Source organism: Artibeus jamaicensis, unplaced genomic scaffold (assembly GCF_021234435.1).
Source record: "Artibeus jamaicensis isolate MK-2021 breed Jamaican fruit bat unplaced genomic scaffold, CSHL_Jam_final contig_373, whole genome shotgun sequence".
Taxonomy (NCBI): Eukaryota; Metazoa; Chordata; class Mammalia; order Chiroptera; family Phyllostomidae; genus Artibeus; species Artibeus jamaicensis.
The window spans coordinates 12,934,468-12,952,918 of NW_026521807.1; the positions used below are offsets into that span (position 1 = coordinate 12,934,468).

An 18,451-nucleotide genomic window follows, 5' to 3' on the forward strand; every position below is an offset into this window, starting at 1 on the left:
AAAGCAAGACATGGAAAAATTATTGGAAAACATAATGAAGGAGAGCTCCCCAAATCTGGCAAAGGAAATAGATTTCAGAAAGTCCAGGAAGCTCAGACAATCCCAAAGAATTTGGACCCAAAGAAGTACTCACCAAGGCATATCATAATTACATTAGCCAAGATTAAAGATAAGGAGAGAATTCTAAAAGCAACAAGAGAAAAGGAGACAGTTATCTACGAAGGTGGTCCCATTAGACTCTCAGCTGATTTCTCAAAAGAAACCTTGCAGGCAAGAAGGGGCTGGAAAGAAGTATTCCAAGTCATGGAAGGCAAGGTCCTATATTCAAGATTACTTTCCCATCAAAGTTATCATTTAGAAAGGAAGGGCAGATAAAGTGTTTCCCAGATAAGGTCAAGTTAAAGGAGTTCATCATTACCAAGCCCTTATTACGTAAAATGTTGCAGAGACTTATCTAAGAAAAAGATGATCAAAACTATGAATAGTAAAATGACAGTGAAGTACAGCATAGGGAATATAATCAATAATATGTTAATAACTATATATGGTGTCAGATGGGTACTGGACTTATTGTGATGACCACTTACTATGTAATGTCTATTCACTGGGTTGTGCACCTGTAACTAATAATAATGTTGTATGTCAACTATAATTGAAAAATTTAAAAATTATTTTTAGAAAAAGGAATCCTAGATTCCAATCTTTCTCTAGCTAGCTGATTATAATGCATATATTAGTAAGCTCCATGGACCTTGTTTCTTCTTCATCATTAAAATTGATATTTTTTCCATGATTTCTGCAATTTCTTGTAGCTGAGTAGTTTACCTTTTATTCAGTGGGGATTAAATTAAGGTGGGACCCTACTTTCAGAATGCCACATAATTGAACCATGTAATTTGAATTTGGTTTGGTTATTTAAGGATAAATTTCTTTCATACTTAAGGTAACTAGGCTCTTCCCAATTCTAGCCTGAAGATATGTATTTTTACCTACCACTGAGCAAATTTTGGGGGTGGGGGTTACAGTGAAGCAGGAACTTTATTCAATGCAAACAGCTCAATAGTGCTACAGCTTTACTGAAAAAGAGCGTGGTGGTAGAGGAGCTCTGGGGCCAGGAGCCTGTCTTTGAAACATCTCTGGTCTGCTCCTCCATGATCTGCTGCTCTGCTCTGTGCCGCTCTGCTTTGCACAGAGGGGGATTGATCTGCTCTGTTATGGTCTACTGCCCTCTGCTCTGGTGAGACTCTGATGTTTTAGCTCAGCCAGGGGGATGCAATCCTCATTCTTCTGTGGGAAGGGAGAGTGTGCTCTGCATTGAATAATTTTAACATATATTCTAATGTTAGGATAAAGAATTAAAATGCTTCAGGACATTATTAGAAACTCAGCAATATACAGAGGTGAGCAAAAGGAGGTTTACAGTTGTAGTATGTGAAACACAGTAAATAAAGCTTTTGTAATCATCACAACCTGCCTGTCTTTTCCCATACAAACTGTAGATCTACTTTTGCCCACCCCTGTGTATGTATCTGTTTGTGTGTGTGTATATATATATATATATATATATATACATATATATATTTCCTTTTTTTCTTAGTCCTTTCACCTTTTTATTCACTCAGCCCTTCCAATCTCCCTTCCCTCTGATAGCTGTCAGTCTGTTCTATGTATATATGCTTCTGTTTGTTGAATTATTCATTTTTTAGAGGGAAGGAGAATGTTCTAGGTTCAAAAAAAGATATGTTGAAGCTCTAATTTCCAATATCTTAGAATGTGACCATATTTAGACAAGGGTCATTGCAGATGTAGTTAGTTAATATAAGGAAATACTGGAGTAGGGTAGGCCTTTAATTCAGTATGACTGTGTCCTTATAAGAAGAGGAGAGACTCCTAGAGAATGCTCTGTGTAGAGACAGGGACAAGATGGCCATTAGATAACAAGCAGAGATCCCAGTGATCTCTGCAAGTCAAGAAAAGCTAAAGATTGCCAGCCACCACCAAAAACAAGAAAAGGCAAGGAAAGATTTTCCTCTCCAGTCTTCACAAGAAATATGGCCCTTCCATGATTTTGAACTTCTAGCCCAGAGAACTGTTAGAGAATAGATTTTGGTTGATTTTTAAGTCTTCTGTTTGGAGAACTTTGTTAGGGTAGCCATAAGACACTAATACAAGAGACAGTGGAATGAGGGCATTTATTGGGCTTTTCCTGACCAATCTGCTCAATTATCAAGCCATAAGTACCGTTTGGGATTAAAAATGGTGTATTTTTCACTTAAGTACCCCAAGTCCTGAACTCAGTTACAGCTTGGGATTCATGAAAACAAAGTTGCCTACTCTGTAGTGTTTTCATTTCTTACTTTTCTTTGCTGTTCTGTATAGCTTCTCAAACTCTACTGTAGTTACAAATCACCTGGGAATCATGTACACAGGTAGGCCGGGTCATGATTGTGGGACCAATACTGACACTCTTGCTTTTCTGATGAGATCCCAGGTCATGCCATTATGCAAGAGTGATCTCTTTTCTCCCTTCTTCTGGAAATTGAACATTTTCTATTAGGAAACTTGTATTATGTGTTATGAAGCATGACTCAATATACTGGCTAATCCGAATGTCCCCAAACAAGTGATTTGTGGACTCCAGATGACATTTCTTCCATAAGCTATGAAAGCTGGGGTCATTTCTCCTGGCCCATCTAACATGAAAGAATAAGGCTAATATGAAAAAGCATAAGTAAACAGATGAGATGAGAGTGTATCCCTAGGGCATTATTTGAATTTCTGGATCTAAATGTACTTAATAAAGTTTATCCCTGAAATCACTAGATTTTACTTAAGCTAGTCAGAGTTTCTCCTGTTATGGTCAAAAGTCTTAATATACCAAGCTTGGCCATAATGACCAGGGGAGCTGGATAATGACAGATGATTTAATGCAAAAGCCTAGGCGGATTACTGCCACTCAAACCTGAGAAACATTTAAATCAGTCTAAAAGTATTCTAATACAAATTTAGAAGCAATGTACTTAATTTCCAAAGTTATAGTCAACTTAAAACATTATTTAAGATGTATAATAACCTCATACCTCCAGAGATGAAAAGGACTTTGGGCAGCTACTTTTTCACTTTGTAGATGAAGAAATCAAAATGCACACATCTTGTTCAAGGAATCTTCTAGCCATAGCACACAGGACCTACATCTCTCCTTATTGTATTAGGATGTTGTAGATTGCTGGCTTTTAAAGAATGACAGTATACTTCCATGGAATTGATTATAAGCATCTGTCTAAATGTCTTTAACACATTTTTTTTTGTCAATTACATTTGCGAATATGGGAGACTCTTTTAGTAAGGCACAGATACAACTAGATGGCTCATCCACATATATGTATGTATGCACACTGAAAGATAAATTCTAATGTTATACACACAGAAAAATTCTCAAAAATTTACTTTTAAGTTAGAAAAATTGTCTTTGTAACATTAGAATAATATGGTTGCTTTTAAATTTATGTGCTCGTGAAATACTAGAAACTTGGGACATATCCCAGTGAAAGGAATTTGTATTTAAGTTGAACTACCTGCTTAAGTTTGGTTCATATAAGGCAAGTTTGGGTGGAAGTACCCTTAATGATTTATTAGGTAAAGTAATAATTGGTATTCAAAATTCCCTTTAAGCCTTCAGTAATTCTCTTTGGTAGAGTGTAGAAACAATTCTTACCCATGATGGTTTGCAAGTTTAATAGTAATCTTAAAAGTGTTTGCATGCATGATGAGTTATTAATATAATCTGAGATTCAAATAAGTCTTCAAACAATTTTACAAAAAGGAAAAAAACAAAACACTTTATTTTCCACAAGGAAGAGCAATAGGAAAAATGAAATCATTTCCCACATATTGTTTTCTTAAAACAGAGCCTACAAGGACATATTCAGCACCAAATAAAAAAGGGAAAAAAGAGAAATTACGAACAGCCATAGAGTATAACCTATAAAGCAAACATTTAATATTGCACTTTGTTTTACTAACATTTTGGATTTTACTTTTCCTAATTGAAAAATCAGGAATCTATCTTGAATACTGGAATACAACTGTGAACCTCACATCTTATATCAGGAATTGACCAATATTTAGGAAAGATTAAATGCCTCTAAATAAAAGTAAAGAAATACTTTATGGGGAAAATAAAACTTTATTTTATAAAGTTTTATTTACTTTGAACTTTATGTTTTATTTTGTGACCCAATGCCAATTACCGGACTATTGGTCATTCTTGCTTTCCTGTGTTATTTATGAATATACGGTGTTATGCATATCAACAATTGTTCCCTAGAAGTTAGACATAAGATAAGGGATTTTTCTGACAATCCCCCCCAACCCCAAACAAGAAATAAAACCACCAAATGCCCTTTATGCCAAATATTCCATTAGCTTTTTTGAGGGGGACATTCACAAAATGATTTAACAATAAAAAAATATTTCACCCCCATTTCCTTATTATCTAGTATTAGTTTGCTACGGGAGCCCAAACCCTTTAATTGAATCACTTAAAACGTGATTCATTTTTACACTGGGCTTTCTTCACCCTGTCAGCATTTTTCAAACATGAATTATCTTCCATGTTTTCTTAAAGGCCACTTATGGAAAAGCCTATTTGTTTTGTATGAAGTTTTAAGACAGTATTTAACCAGGTCAAGCACCAAGCCAGAGTTACAGTTATTTTCAGTCACTTTTATTAAATGTGGGGTGTTAAATGGCAGGATAGATGTTAACACCCATTTCACACGTATGTTGTAACATCAGAGATGCTGGTTTTCATTAAAAATATCAGAGCTGAATTCCTTCTAAAATAAGACAATCAGTACACTTGGTACCTTGGAAAACGCCGTTCTAAGTGTTATCACGAGTGCTGGTGTATTCTGTAAGCCAACTGTAAATTACCTTTAGTATGAACTGTAATTTACTGATAAAGTTATTTTTCCTACCTTACCTACATATACTCAAGCCAGTGATTTCTTATGTTTAGCAAAATGTTGTTTAGGTAATGGAACAAATATTTTTGTTAAAAAAAAACCCCACAAAAATATAAAACATTATTCCAGCACACATTCTACTATTCATAATTTGAAGTTACGTACTTTTAGAATAAATGGGTTTTCAAGCTCTGTCAAGCTTGAACAGGATAGGAAATGTATACATTGAGCTCTTTAATCATAACCAGAACATGCACCAGCAAAAATGATTTCCAACATATGTGTTTGGAGGTAATTAAGTAACTCTGTATAAAAATAAATGCACTTTCTCCTTCTCTCTAGTGCCTGGAAAACTTCCACACTTTTAAAGTAATAAAAATAACAATTTTAAAGAGCAACAGCCCTTAACTCTGCTGGTGCCTGCCATACTGCCTTTCTTTACTCCATTCTTAGCTCTTCTAGTTTCTTCTTATATGTAATGATAAAAAGGGAATGCGGGTGGGTTATCACTTTTGTGTATGTCCCTTTTCCAAATTTCCCTCTCCAAAAAGCCAACCAACCAAACAAAAAAAAATAACAGTGCAACAAAACACAAAATAGCATTCCAACAGTTTGGCAAGTGATGCGTTCACCTGAGATTAAGTGATTTTAGGCAGTCAGTAACAAAATGCTGCTTTGCTGTTATAGTAGAAAGGCAACAAATTCTTAAAAGAAACCAAGAAGGTATACAATCTTGACAAAGTCTCTTATTAGCTTCCTCCTCTTATCTCTTTTCCCATGTATCTGTTGCGTATCTACTACAGTAGGCTGCAAAACATACAGCAAGAAGGATTGGCTTGAAGGCATTTGATGTTTGTAAATAAATCCACGATAGGATCCAAGCTGAAGAGGTGATACATGGTCAGCCTAGTAGGACAATTTCTGAGCATGTGCATACGCAGGTAAAGTCCAGGCTATATTAAATTAAAAAAATGTCAGTGCGTTTTTTTTTTCATGTTAAAGTTTCTTTCAAAGCTTTCTTTTGTTCCTTGTTGTGCTGACCACAAACAAGTTTTAAAAAGAGTATCAAGAGTCTGGCATAAATGGAAAAAAAGAAGCTGTAGTGACATTGAACCGCACAATGTAAGCATTGAGCATGTGCAAATTTTCAAATCAAAAGAAGGAAATCATCCCTCTTTATAACGTGGTATCTTGACACGTATGACCATAGGCTAAGAAGACTGCTCCTGGTATGTGCCAGTTTTAAAGGAGAAAAGCTTAGATCTTCAAGCATGTTGGAGCAGTCCCAGAATGGTTGCTGTAGGCTTCTAAAGCATGATCACTGGTTGTTTCATGTATTCGCCATCTTTCTGGGCAAAAGCAATTCCACCTCCTCTGAAAACGTGTCTCCAAGATACTTCTCTGTTCTCAGCCAGGAAGAGATACAGTTCAGAATCAACTTGATTTAACCGCAGTGTTCCTTCAACGAGAGGGGCAGGATGGTCTATCCTCTGCTGACTGATCAGGATTTGGATCAATCTAGAAAGAGGAAAACGAGTAAGTTATTTGATAAGGTCTAGAGAAAATGTACCAAATGACTCAAGTTTTAAGTATTAGTTGAGAACTCTAATTAGAAAGAACATACAGAAGCTTGTATGGGGAGGAAACATTATTAATATCGTCTATAAAGTACTTGATATCCAGTTACTAAATTAACAATAAAGTTTATACAGGTCTGACTAAAAAGCTAATGATTAAATTTTATCTGTGAATGGAGTTTTACTCAGCACCTGGTAGTAACACATTCAAATACATAATGTAAAACATCTTTATAGTAATTTTTGTAAAGTATCCCTCTTCAGTAGGCTTTAGGAAGAATGCAGTTGTATAAACAATGTTCTTGGTATTATGTGAGGTAGTAACTCATGAGTATAAAAACCTCATAAAGAGACCAGGAATAGCGAGTGTCAAGAAATAGCAATGCTGCCCTGGCTGGTGTGGTTCAGTGGATTGAGTGCTGGCCTGCCAACTTTAAGGTTGCTGGTTTGATTCCCTGTCAGGGCATGGGTTGAGGGCCAGATTCCCAGTTTGGGGCAGGGGAGAGGCAACAGATCAATGTATCTCTCACACCCTGATGTTTCTCTCCTCCTTTCTCCCTCCCTTCCCCTCTCTCTGAAAGTAAATAAATAAAATCTTTAAAAATAAAAGAAATAGCAATGCTGAACCCACCACAAATAGAAAAGCTTTCCACTTTATCTCTGGAGTGACTTGCACACACACATATGTTTATTGAAAGTGCATGATTTTAGTTGCATCTCAGGTTCAAAAAGAAAAAGCACAGGAAGGCACACTCTTGGTTTTAATTAATTTCTTTTATTGAAAGATCTATTGGATAACCTACTGCATGCATTTGCACTTACATGTGGGACAACTCAAAGTGCCTCAGACACTTTAGGTAAAACAGTTTTGAAGGAAAAAAGCTACATAACTTTTCTTTCTATTAATGACTATCTTTTAAAGAAAAAAAAGTAAAAATTTAATGTAGCTTGTTAACCGCCCCTCTATATGGTTAGATGTTAATTAAATCACAACCTGAACCAATTTAGGGTTTTAAAAGTTTTTAATTCTCTTAATATTCTTTAGCTCATTTTTGAAAGAAGGTAAAATCTTATGACAAATTACTTAAAAGTGGATAAATTACCCTTCTTTTAAAATGCCTGGACAGTGGAGAAACCTCAGAGCCAATGAGAAATGACTGAATTAACAGCAGAAATGTCTCAATAAATTTATGGTAACTAAATCTGTAACAAGTGGGAGAATATTTTTGGCATTTAATGAAAAATTTTATGAATAAGGAATAGTTGGATAGAAAAATTATGTCTAATCAAAAATTTGTGAGAATAGTTCACAAATATCCTATAATCAATGAATAAGTATATCTCATATTAGCTACATCCAAAGGAAAACCAACTCTGAAGATCTTTTGGCTATAGTCATGGCATGGTGATGGCGGAAAGAGGGATAAGAGAAATTTGTTGAAATAATCCTTTTATGTCTCACTTGGAAGTAATATTTCATTGTGAAATAGCTGTCTATAAACTATAATAACTGAAAGTAAAAAGCTAATTTTAGTGATTTACAAGATTTGGTATTATACTGGTATCAAGGCTAACTTTAAAGCCCCTCAAAACATGTATTACGTATAGATGCTTTCTGAAGTGTTCTGAATTGAAATTCCACCACCACTTACTTGCCTTTACACATGTTCTTTTTGCCTGAAGTACCCTAACCTTTTGAGATGTACTATTTTTCAAGATTTAGCTTATTACCTTTCTCAGGGAATCCTGTGCATTCTTTTCTCATTGTTACATAATATTTTGCTTCTAAGTTTGTTTTTCTCACCAGACTGTGGACTCCTCCCAAGCAAGGGCTATATTTTATTCACATAAGGGCTTAACTGTCATTAACATGAGATGAACAAAAATAATCTAGCAGTGTAAGTATGTTGTTTAGGATGTTATTGCAAATGTCATTTTCCCTCATGGCTGAGAATGTTAAAATATGCAAGAATTAAATTGGAAAAGGATGGTGAATAAAATAAATTCTATTAGTCAATGCTTGCAAAAATCCCTGTTCTACTGATGCTTAAAAAATATAAATTATTCCTTTACTTGGAATTTTGGAAAGCATGAGATGAGATCATTATCTTTACTTTCCCAATAATAGAAATGAACAGTCATACTTCTGGGTCATATTTAGTAATATAACCATTAATCTGTGCTTCTAATTATTTTCCTGTAATTAACATGATAATCAAAAACTTTTTTTAAAAAGTCTGCAATGATGTTTCCCAAGATGGCCAGCCCATTTCATACTTTAAGGAGTTGGTGCTTACCTCTGAATAAAGAGGTGGAGGCAAGAACCGAAACTCTTGGATATATGCAAACAGTGGTCCTTGAAGTGCTCTCTCAAAGTCATCACAAGCATTCATTGGAGCAAGATTGTTCCGCCTTTGTTCCTCTGTTACCACTTCTGCATAGCTGGGTGGTGCTGAAGGAAAAAGATACACGCAATTCGAACAGCATGTTCTTATGCATGTCAAAATACACAGAATAGTAGGTATTAAAAAGAAATATCAAGGTAAAGTAATAATAATTGTTTTGTGCTCAAAACTAGGGGGATATATGTTTTAAATCTAACACGAGGGCACATCTACTCTTTAGGTATAGACAAATATTTATCTACTTATAAAATAGCAAGACCAAAATTATGTTCTTGAAACAACAAGAGACTAAACTTAGATACACATTATGTCGAATTACCTTCAGGTCTTTCAGGTAGGGATAAACCAAGCCAGTTCATATTCATGCTACACTGACTGCTTACACTTGAGGTTCTGCTACCAAATGGATGTAGAGGAATGGTACCGATGACAAGAGGCAAATTAAGAAATAAATCCATAGCTCCAGGAATATCCACATATACCTAAACAGTAAAAGGAGATGCTAGGTTTAGAATGCAAGTACATTTCCTTTTTAAAAACTAATAACCCAATGTTATCTGAGGTCCTCATTTATTTAATTTTTTTACTTATAAATGTATGATATAGAAGAAAAGTCTATTCATTATAATACTGCATATATGTACATGTATACTCATACAAGGTAAAATTAGTAATTATAATTCAGACTATATAAAGATTTATATTTATTTGCATATCATATATGGAATATAAAAATCAAATCCTAGATGTAAGACAAAATGATACCCCCATGACTTTAGGACTTTAAAAATGAAAAAAACTCTTGAACTTATGCATACCATTAGTGAATATTCCACACGGATTATACTACAGTCGAGGATAGATGGAGAAACAGGTGGAATTTTCAGCAACTTGCCATTCCATGTCTCTGTCTTTCCAGATGATAAGGATTCTCCACGCAAGTTAGCCACAAGCTGTTTTACTTCCTTCATTTTCCCTTTGGCATAGAAGGCCTGTGTTTGGTAAATGGCTGCCTTTGGCACCACCATTCGGGAAGAGCAGTTCTCAATCTCGGCAAATATCTGAATTGATTCACCTAGAGAGGGGAAAAAAAATTCTATTGTTAAGAAAACAAACAAAATTGCCAAAACAAAGGCAGATCCCTACCCTAATACTGAAAAGTTCAACAGATTACATGGATGAAAAGCTGTCCTAAGAGTGGCAAGTAACTTAAGAGTTATAAAAATTAACTAGACATTTACCAGCAGCTCTTTAAAAAAGTAAACTAGAACCCTGACTGGTGTGGCTCAGTGGTAATCATCCACAAAGTGAGGGGTCACTGATTGGATTACTTGGTCAGAGCACAGGCCTGAGCTGCAGGTTTGGTCCCCAGTCAGGATGCATAAAAGAAGAACCAATCAAAGTTTCTCTCTCTCCCTCCCTCCCTTTCCCTCTCTCTAAAAATAAATAAAAAAATTTTTTTTTAAAAAAGGAGACTACATTGCAATTTATGAATGAAAATTAAATAAGCTCAACTTGGGTTATTTTACCAAAGAATGCTGTGTCCTGCTTGAATTTGCTAGAAATATTATGAATTAACACAAAAAACCTAAGTGAAGAAAGATTGTTTTCCATGGGAATTCATCTCATACGAACCTGGGGTATAGCCCTTCCTTTCGATTTTGGCACTTAAGGATATTGGGCCTGAGGTACAGAACCAGCAACAGAGAGTCTTTTCTTTTGTGCCTGCTTGGGGTGACTGTAAGAAATAAATTTAGAGAAAAAGATCAATGTTATGAGTCAGGACAGTAATAAAGTATTTTAAAATACAATTCTAAGTTCTTGGAATATATAAAAGTAAAAGCAGTGCTACTTTTTTTATTGTTAAGTCATTTTTTTATACTACATTACATAATTTTTGTTTTTATATAAGTTTTCCTTCAATTAAAGAAAAAAGCATACAGAGCTTAACACTATATTCCATAAACATAGTTTTAGCCCACACTATTTATATATAATAATTAAAAACCAAAAAACCAACCAACCAAAACCCTTTCCACATTCCATTTAAACTGCCTTAAATAAAACACAGCTTGGAAAGCAACTTGGTTATAATCATGTTAACATCCTTCTTTGACAATATAAAACATTAGTATGTAAAAGAAGAAAAACTGATTTTTAAAATTATTTCTTATTTGCTTAAAGATATCATTTGTTTAAACCAATTAATGTTTTGAAGTCAAATTTGAATTTTGTGGAAAAAACAATTGACAAGAATTTATTTTCAAATGCAATTAAGTTTTTTGACAAAAGTGATAATCTCCCCATTGTCTGACATCCCTGCGATGGAATAATGTAAAGCAATATAAACTCTACATTGTAATTTCAAATTAAGTGATAATGTCTTATAATAATATGAACACTACCATTACTCTTCTACTAGAATTATCCAGGAAACAGATTTTTTGTTACTGGTGTTATCTTCTGAGTAAGAGTAATTTCATACCATATACTGGTCTTACTTTCAAAATTTATTTAATGTCATTACAGTATCAGGAAATATGACCATATTCTTCATAGTTTGTATGCCTGTTTAACTGTATTTTTTAAAATTAGTATTCATAAAAATTTAAAATAAAGACACTATTTTAAAATTATAAAATTACAGCTTAGGTGATTCTTCTTTGGTATTGATACACCAAAAACAAAGAATGAAGAATTCAGTCAATTCTTACCAGTAATGAAGGAGTGTTGATATCTATATGCTCAAAGACTGTAAATTCCTTCTTTAATTTTACTGGTAGAAGCCAAGGCCTGTGCAATTCGGCTTTCACCCAATAGCGCACACTGCCATGTCGGCCTTCGAATGAGGTAGCAAGTGGTCTGTGTAGAATATAAAGGTCAGTATATTAATCTTATACCTCTTTCTAGTAATTATATAATAGATCAGCATAGAAGTATTAATATATTGTATTGTTTATTATATACCATTGAGGTAGCAAACATAATTTGTATAAATTTCCAAAGGGATAAGTCATTGGGAGAAAACACTATTTCCAAATAACTATAGATATTTGGAAATATAGAAATTTTGTTTTAAAAAAGCCAGAAGAATACAATCCCTTTAAACAAAGAAGAAGCTACTTTTAATGTTGGTGGCAAAATCATAAAAATTCGGAAATGAGTAATTCTTGAAAAGGCCAAGAATTTAATTTAAAAATAAAATTGAGAATGGATTAACTATTTCAATTGAGAAATTACAGACACTGGATAAACATGCAGACCAAATTCCTTACAGTGCTCCACTATTCACTTGCTAGGAATTATTACCTCTAGTTATAGCAACTACTTAAGAAGGTCTAGAAAAGGCTGCAACAGTTATTATTATAGTTTCCAAAATTTCATATTTTGATAAAGTCCACTGAAATATAAAAACCACTTTATATTTCCTGGTTTACCCATGTTCTCTTTTTTGGCCATGTTTCTAACTTTACAGACTGAATAATGAAAAAGAATAATTTCTACTGACCTATATCAAAGGAATTAGAACTGTTTTCAACCTTGCTAGGTTTTATTACTTGTGAAAGATTTTATTTTAGTCTTTTTCATAACTTCATTAGAAAAATGCCCAATGTTCAGTTATTTACAAGCTAGAGCTGTATCTTAGATTAGTATGGAAAGAAGTAGTGTTTTCACAAAGTTTTTTTTTTTTTTTTTAGCATTTAGACTCTTATTAACTTATATGTCACAGTTAATGTTAACTCATTAACTTATATGTCACAGAAAAACAAAATGCAGTATTTTGCTAGGCCCAGTATTAGCCTTATTGTATTCACAGACTTAAAAATATTTCTCTCAGAAAGTAGATTAGGGCATGATATTTAAAATGATGTTAGGTAATGTGATAAATAGAATACTGAAAAATACCATTTATAAACTCTTATTCACAGAAAACAACTTGGCATTAAATTAACAAATATAAAATCATGTACATATTGCACTTGATAAATTCTTCTGTAAGGTAAGTTTATCCTCCAGAACATTGAGCACAAGTGCCCCCTTACATTATCTGTTAAAGCCATTCTTTTTTAAAAAGAAATTAAAATTTTTTATAGCGATCTTTTATTACATTAAAAAGATAATTTTTCCTTCTTTCTTTCCTACTAGATTCCAAGCCTTACACTAAGATATCTATGATGGATGTTTCCTTTTAAGTCCAGGTCATAACATCTTGTGTGACCTTCTCAGCAGCTCTTCACATAGAAGCTATGGCATTCATATCAAAAGAACATCACTCTTAAAGTTAGAGTATTCCTAATCACGTTTATGCTCGCAGCTTACTGCTGCTGTTGGTTAACAACAATAGAAGAAAAGCTACAACACTGAATTTGTGTAAGTTACTGAAGAGAAATTTAGTAAATGTTTTACCTTTTCGGCTAATGCTAACTGATGGTAAACTAAGCACACAGTGCTTAACTATTTGAATAACATCTTTTCAATTCACTCATGTTAAGTGAAATACCCAAGTTTTAAAAAATCTCATAAATCTTGAGGCAGAGTACTAAGAATTAAGCTTTGCCTTCTATAATTTCACCGAACTTCATTAAAAAATAACGTTTTTAATACAATGTTTTCCTCTAAGCAAGATTCAGTAATGAAGTTTTTTTTTAACTAAAGATATATATAGTAATTTTAATTTGAAAAGAATGAATGTCTATGAAAAGTGCCAGTTACTTTTAATACTTACGTCTGTGGAAGCTCGAAGCTAAATGCATATTCATGCCGTCCTGAATGAATGGTGTTAAAGCCTTCTTCGGAATTATCATCATCTAAAACACAGAAAAAAAAAACAAAAAACCTGTTATCAAACCTTTACACACTCTTCATGGTGGCATATCTTTAAAGATGCTCATATAATAATTAAGGCCATAAGTTCCAGAGTCTGAGAGATATAAGTTCTAACTCAAACTTCACTGCTCTGGGTAAAATAAAAATCCCAAGTCTTCAGATGCCTCATCAGCAACATGGTGATAATTAGTATTTATAACCCCTAAGTGTCCTTTTTGGAGAGTGACCTGAGCTCTGTATCTAATAGAGTAATATGCTCAACTAAAGATTCAGACCTCAGGCTAACGTGTTATCTGTGTCTCCAACTATTTCCTTAAATTTATCATATTAAGACTAGACACACACACACACACACACACACACACGGAAAGAAAACTATTCACACAAACCTTTAAAAATGTCAGTTGATGCAAATGAGAAAGTTACAATTATAAAGTCATTAGAAAACTTTGTTAAGCAGACACTGAAATTAAAGGGAAGAGCGATTTTAATGTGTTTCATGGTTAATGATGACAGTGTGTCCTAGCAACATCCAAAAGTCTGTGCGTGCATATATATATATAATATACATATACATTATCCGAGATTGAAAAGGTGCCTGTTAACTGGACAACACTGCTCTACATCCTCGAAAAACGTAGTCTAACTACGTTGTTTCCACTTACTTGTAAAAGCTGATTTTTACAACCAACTGCTTTTGGTCAGATTTAAAAAATGTCCCCAAAATATACTAACTAAAAAAAGGGGGAGGGGGTTCTGGATTAAAACATGATTTTTTTAGGGTTGTAACCAGGTAATTGTCTTTTTTATGTAGTTTTCCCGGTATCACAATACCTGTATCACAGTTGATGAAACTGGGAATTATCATTTAAATTTCCCTCACCGAAGTAGTGACTATACACAAAAACCACAACGCTCCCCTCATAAGGAAAAAAGCGCCTATGTATATACTTTTATCCCAAAACCTCGATGATCTGCTTTCACCTCAGTAATATTTTCCTCGCCCCCAGTGAAAAATCCTCTAAACGGATTTCAGCACCAAAAACCGGCTGGTGAGCGGAGGTCCACTTAAACTCGCTCCCCTCGAGGGCGCCCAAAGTTTGCCTCCCTTCCCCTTCTTCCCTTCTCGCTCCCTTTTTGTGCCAGCTCAGCAGTCTCATTGAGGCGAGCCAAGGCGGCCGCGCCGTGGTAAACAAGTGCCGGGCTGTCAATCAAGAACAAGAACGGAGCAGGAGAGGACCGGCCTAAACCGGCGCCAGCAGATCCCAGCCGGCCCGCCCGCGCGCCGCCGCCGCCCGCGCGCCCCGCTATACATACAGCGTACGTCGCGGGCGCTCGCGCCCGCGCAGCCTAGCCTGCTGGGCCGGGGGCGGGGCATCCGTGCGGCGGCGCTTCCGCTTAACACGCCCCAGCCGGTGACCGGTTCTATCTGGCTTGGGCCACCCCAACACCTTTACAGTTGCGGTGAGAGACAGGGCGGTGAAGGGTTGGGGAAGGGCAAAGGCCCCGGGAAACAATGAGCAGGGGGACGGAATACTGTCGAGGCCTTCGTCCAGCTTTAGATGTTAGAGCCACTTTTCTTTCCCTTCCTGGCCAGCCTTTGAGCTCTCAGGTCAAATCAAAGTATTGGATCTCATACCTATGTAGTTTGGGAAATACGCATTGTTTTAGGTAACAGAAAAACCGGTCACAGAAGCTACATGACATTTTACACTGGAAAAACAGGAAAATGGGGCCCTGCGAACCCTGTCCGCACAAGTTCCCTCTGGGTAAGATTGTCAGCTACTAAAGTTGCGCCGGGGTCCCTCCAGCACCTTAAGACCAGCAGGAGCTTCTCTCATCTACTCTTGGTGCCTGAAATCACTAATTGCAGGGTCCAAAACAGGCCGAGGAGATGAGGCGACAGAACATGATGTCACCCAGGCTACGAACACCTCCAGAAGCACGGGGACGGACGCGAGTTAGGGCGGGGGCGACCACTCTGGAGGGACCTTTACCGGCGCACGCCGGTTTCAAGCCTCGCCCCCAGGGGCGCAACCCACTCTCCCCACCCGCCCGCGCCCAATCCAATCAGAGCCTGGCATCGCCTTAGCAACAGGCTAACAAACCGAGCTCCGCCTATCGCTGATCTCTCGGGGCGGGGTCTCACCAGGCTAGTTTGAGAGGTCCGGGTTTAAAGTCATTGAAACTGTTCCAGGCTAGGATCTCGTCCACGCTTTGCAGGGATTTGAAGGGTATTTCGTGGGTTTACAGAGCATATAGCTTATTTTCATGGAAAATATGGTGCTCCGGAAACCATGGAGCAGCTAATAAAATTGCGTTTGTCCTCGTTGCGTTATACCCCATTTCGAGTGTCAACTCTTTTACTAAGAGTTGCTTTGCTCTCACCATTTTATAAAAAGCTGCAATATCCAGAAAGGTTCAAACTAATTTTTCTGTTTTTCAACATATGATGATTGTCACTAGGCGTTAGCACTTACCAGCGTTACTGCTTCGTTGAGATTAACTAGGAATTACTTCAGGATGTAAATTACTTATGTGTAACTGAAACTTAATAAAATAACTGACTAAATATTTTTAGAAAGTGCGTTAATGTTACTAACTGTAAGTAACCTTCATTTCTACACTTGCCTAAGACTCAAGTCGCACTCCTCAGGCATGTGAATATTTTAATATTAAAAACGAGGGTAAAAATCTACTCTACTCTTTGAAAAATGGTCCACATTTGAACTAAATATTGCATTAAAAAGGAGAAGTACAACATTACATAACCAGTTTTAACATTATATTCTTCTTGGTCTAGGAATTAAGTCATCGTCACCACCTGACGCGTGCAACCAATCTGCTGAGAGCTGAACAAGCGCCCCTCCTCACCACCCCCCAGAACTGGTCCGAAACAGGATTGAACCGCTTCTAACAAAGGGTGGAAACTTAGAAAAACAAGCTTAGAGTCGTCTATATTTCCCCAATGTAACAATTTAAACAATAGATTTGAAATCTCAGGACCCCTTCAACGTCTGACAACCCCTTATCTCTCTTTTCAAACCAAAAATCAAATCCGATGTGCCAAATACTTTTCAATTTCATCTGACTGGCATGGGTTTCATTGAATGCATGTTTCAAAGTTAGGCATGATGCTCGAAAAGGAAAATTACTGACCGTGAATGGCTTCTAAAACTGATTTGAAACCTACCACAATGATAGATAATGTCCTTATAAATTTCTTAAAAGAACTGAAAAGAATAGGGAAAAAACACGTGGGGTGTTGATACCATATGTCAAAATAAGGCACAGATACCCTTTATCAAGGAACAATGATCAATTCTTTAAAGTTTTTTCCTGTCAATATTAAAAATGAGATACACCTATTAACACACTTAAAAATGTTATTCCATTTCTTTACTGAATCTTAGATTTTAAGATCTAGGGTGGTACAGTAGAGGCAAAGAAAATCTAACATTGGACTACAGCTTTTATTAATTCAGCTGAAAATAGTAAAATTATTGAAACAGGTTTAAGCACAATTTGCAAGGTGCAAATGGATGGCAAGTGCGTATGGCACATACCAAGCCGGCTATAGAGGTAGTTGAATAAGTGCAGTTTGCAGTCACTTTGCAGATGCCTGCATGAATTACGACTTAATACACGATGAATGTCAAGGAGAATCAAAATCTTCCAACTTTCCTAATTTTTTTTTATCAAACTGCTATATGTATGCTAGAAATAGAATTATATCAGAAAAATTAAAAGGTACGATTCCAAAGAAAATAGTTTTTTATCGTCTTTGAATAATATAAAAACTTACCTCTTTCGTGTCCAATTAAGATGTCTTTATGGTTAAAATACTCCACTTCTTCAGTATAATTCTGCGTGTAGGCAGTATTGGAGCCGGCGTTTCTAGATTCGGTCCAGCGTACTTTTGCATGTCCTCTTGCATGAATTTTAAGAGATTTTACTCTGATTTCTCCAGTAACTTCTAAATTCACCCTTCCTGAGACTGTATCCCCACTAGAATACACAGGGACATTGCTGTCATTAAGACAGTCCAAGCTTATTGTCAAACTCTTCACCTTTCCCAGCACCATGTTTATAACAAAAATCTATAAAAATAAAATGTAAGACAAGTCAAGATCACATATAAAATGTGATCTTAACACAGATCGAAGAATTTGCCGTGCAAAAAGCTTGCGGGCAAGATCAGTGATTCTTTACAAATAGTTCATTGAAATTTCTTAAAAAGTCAGGGCAGCAAAGAGGCTGCTGCTCCGCTGCCCTGCTAGTCTCAGTGGTCTCCTTACAAAGACGGAGACTGGATCTTGCCAGCTCACTTTAAGTGCAGCTTTGTGAAAAACAACCCCACTGCGCATGCGCACGCCGCGGCTGCTACCCGCCCTCCGGCGCCGGGCTCGCTCCCTAGCTCTCGGGTACAGTAGGTACACAGCTTGGGGAAGAAGACACTGGGGCTGCTGGGAACCTGAACACGACTTCCATTCATTGTGGGTTCCTATTGGTAGTCAGGCTGCCGTAAATCCTCCACGAGCAGCCTGAAGCCCCTTACTAGCATACTCTATTTAAAGATAATGGCTCAGGGGGTCCAGGGGAGAAGGGTTGGGTAGGGAGTTGTTTGCCAAGCCTAGTAAGGATAAACTGCTGAGTGACTTGCCCGAAGCGTCCT

At 36.2% G+C, this 18,451-nt stretch overlaps 1 protein-coding gene across 3 annotated transcripts; it reads right to left on the minus strand.

The window, feature by feature from the left end:
* Positions 1-3,811: 3,811 nt before the first annotated feature.
* On the minus strand, positions 3,812-18,091 carry ARRDC3 (arrestin domain containing 3). Of its 3 annotated transcripts, XM_037159645.2 has the most exons (8): positions 17,582-18,091; positions 13,676-13,757; positions 11,664-11,811; positions 10,585-10,687; positions 9,768-10,024; positions 9,269-9,431; positions 8,842-8,996; positions 3,812-6,485 (listed from the first exon to the last, which is right to left on the minus strand). In XM_037159645.2, exons 1-8 carry the CDS (start codon positions 17,859-17,861, stop codon positions 6,429-6,431), a joined length of 1,245 nt encoding a protein of 414 aa, XP_037015540.1. In that variant the 5' UTR covers positions 17,862-18,091; the 3' UTR covers positions 3,812-6,428. The 3 variants fall into 3 exon arrangements, with proteins under 3 accessions (XP_037015540.1, XP_037015541.1, XP_053520448.1); XM_053664473.1 differs by lacking the exon at positions 3,812-6,485 and having other exon boundaries at positions 8,881-9,034; XM_037159646.2 differs by lacking the exons at positions 11,664-11,811; positions 17,582-18,091 and having other exon boundaries at positions 13,676-13,759.
* Between the last annotated feature and the right edge of the window lie 360 nt (positions 18,092-18,451).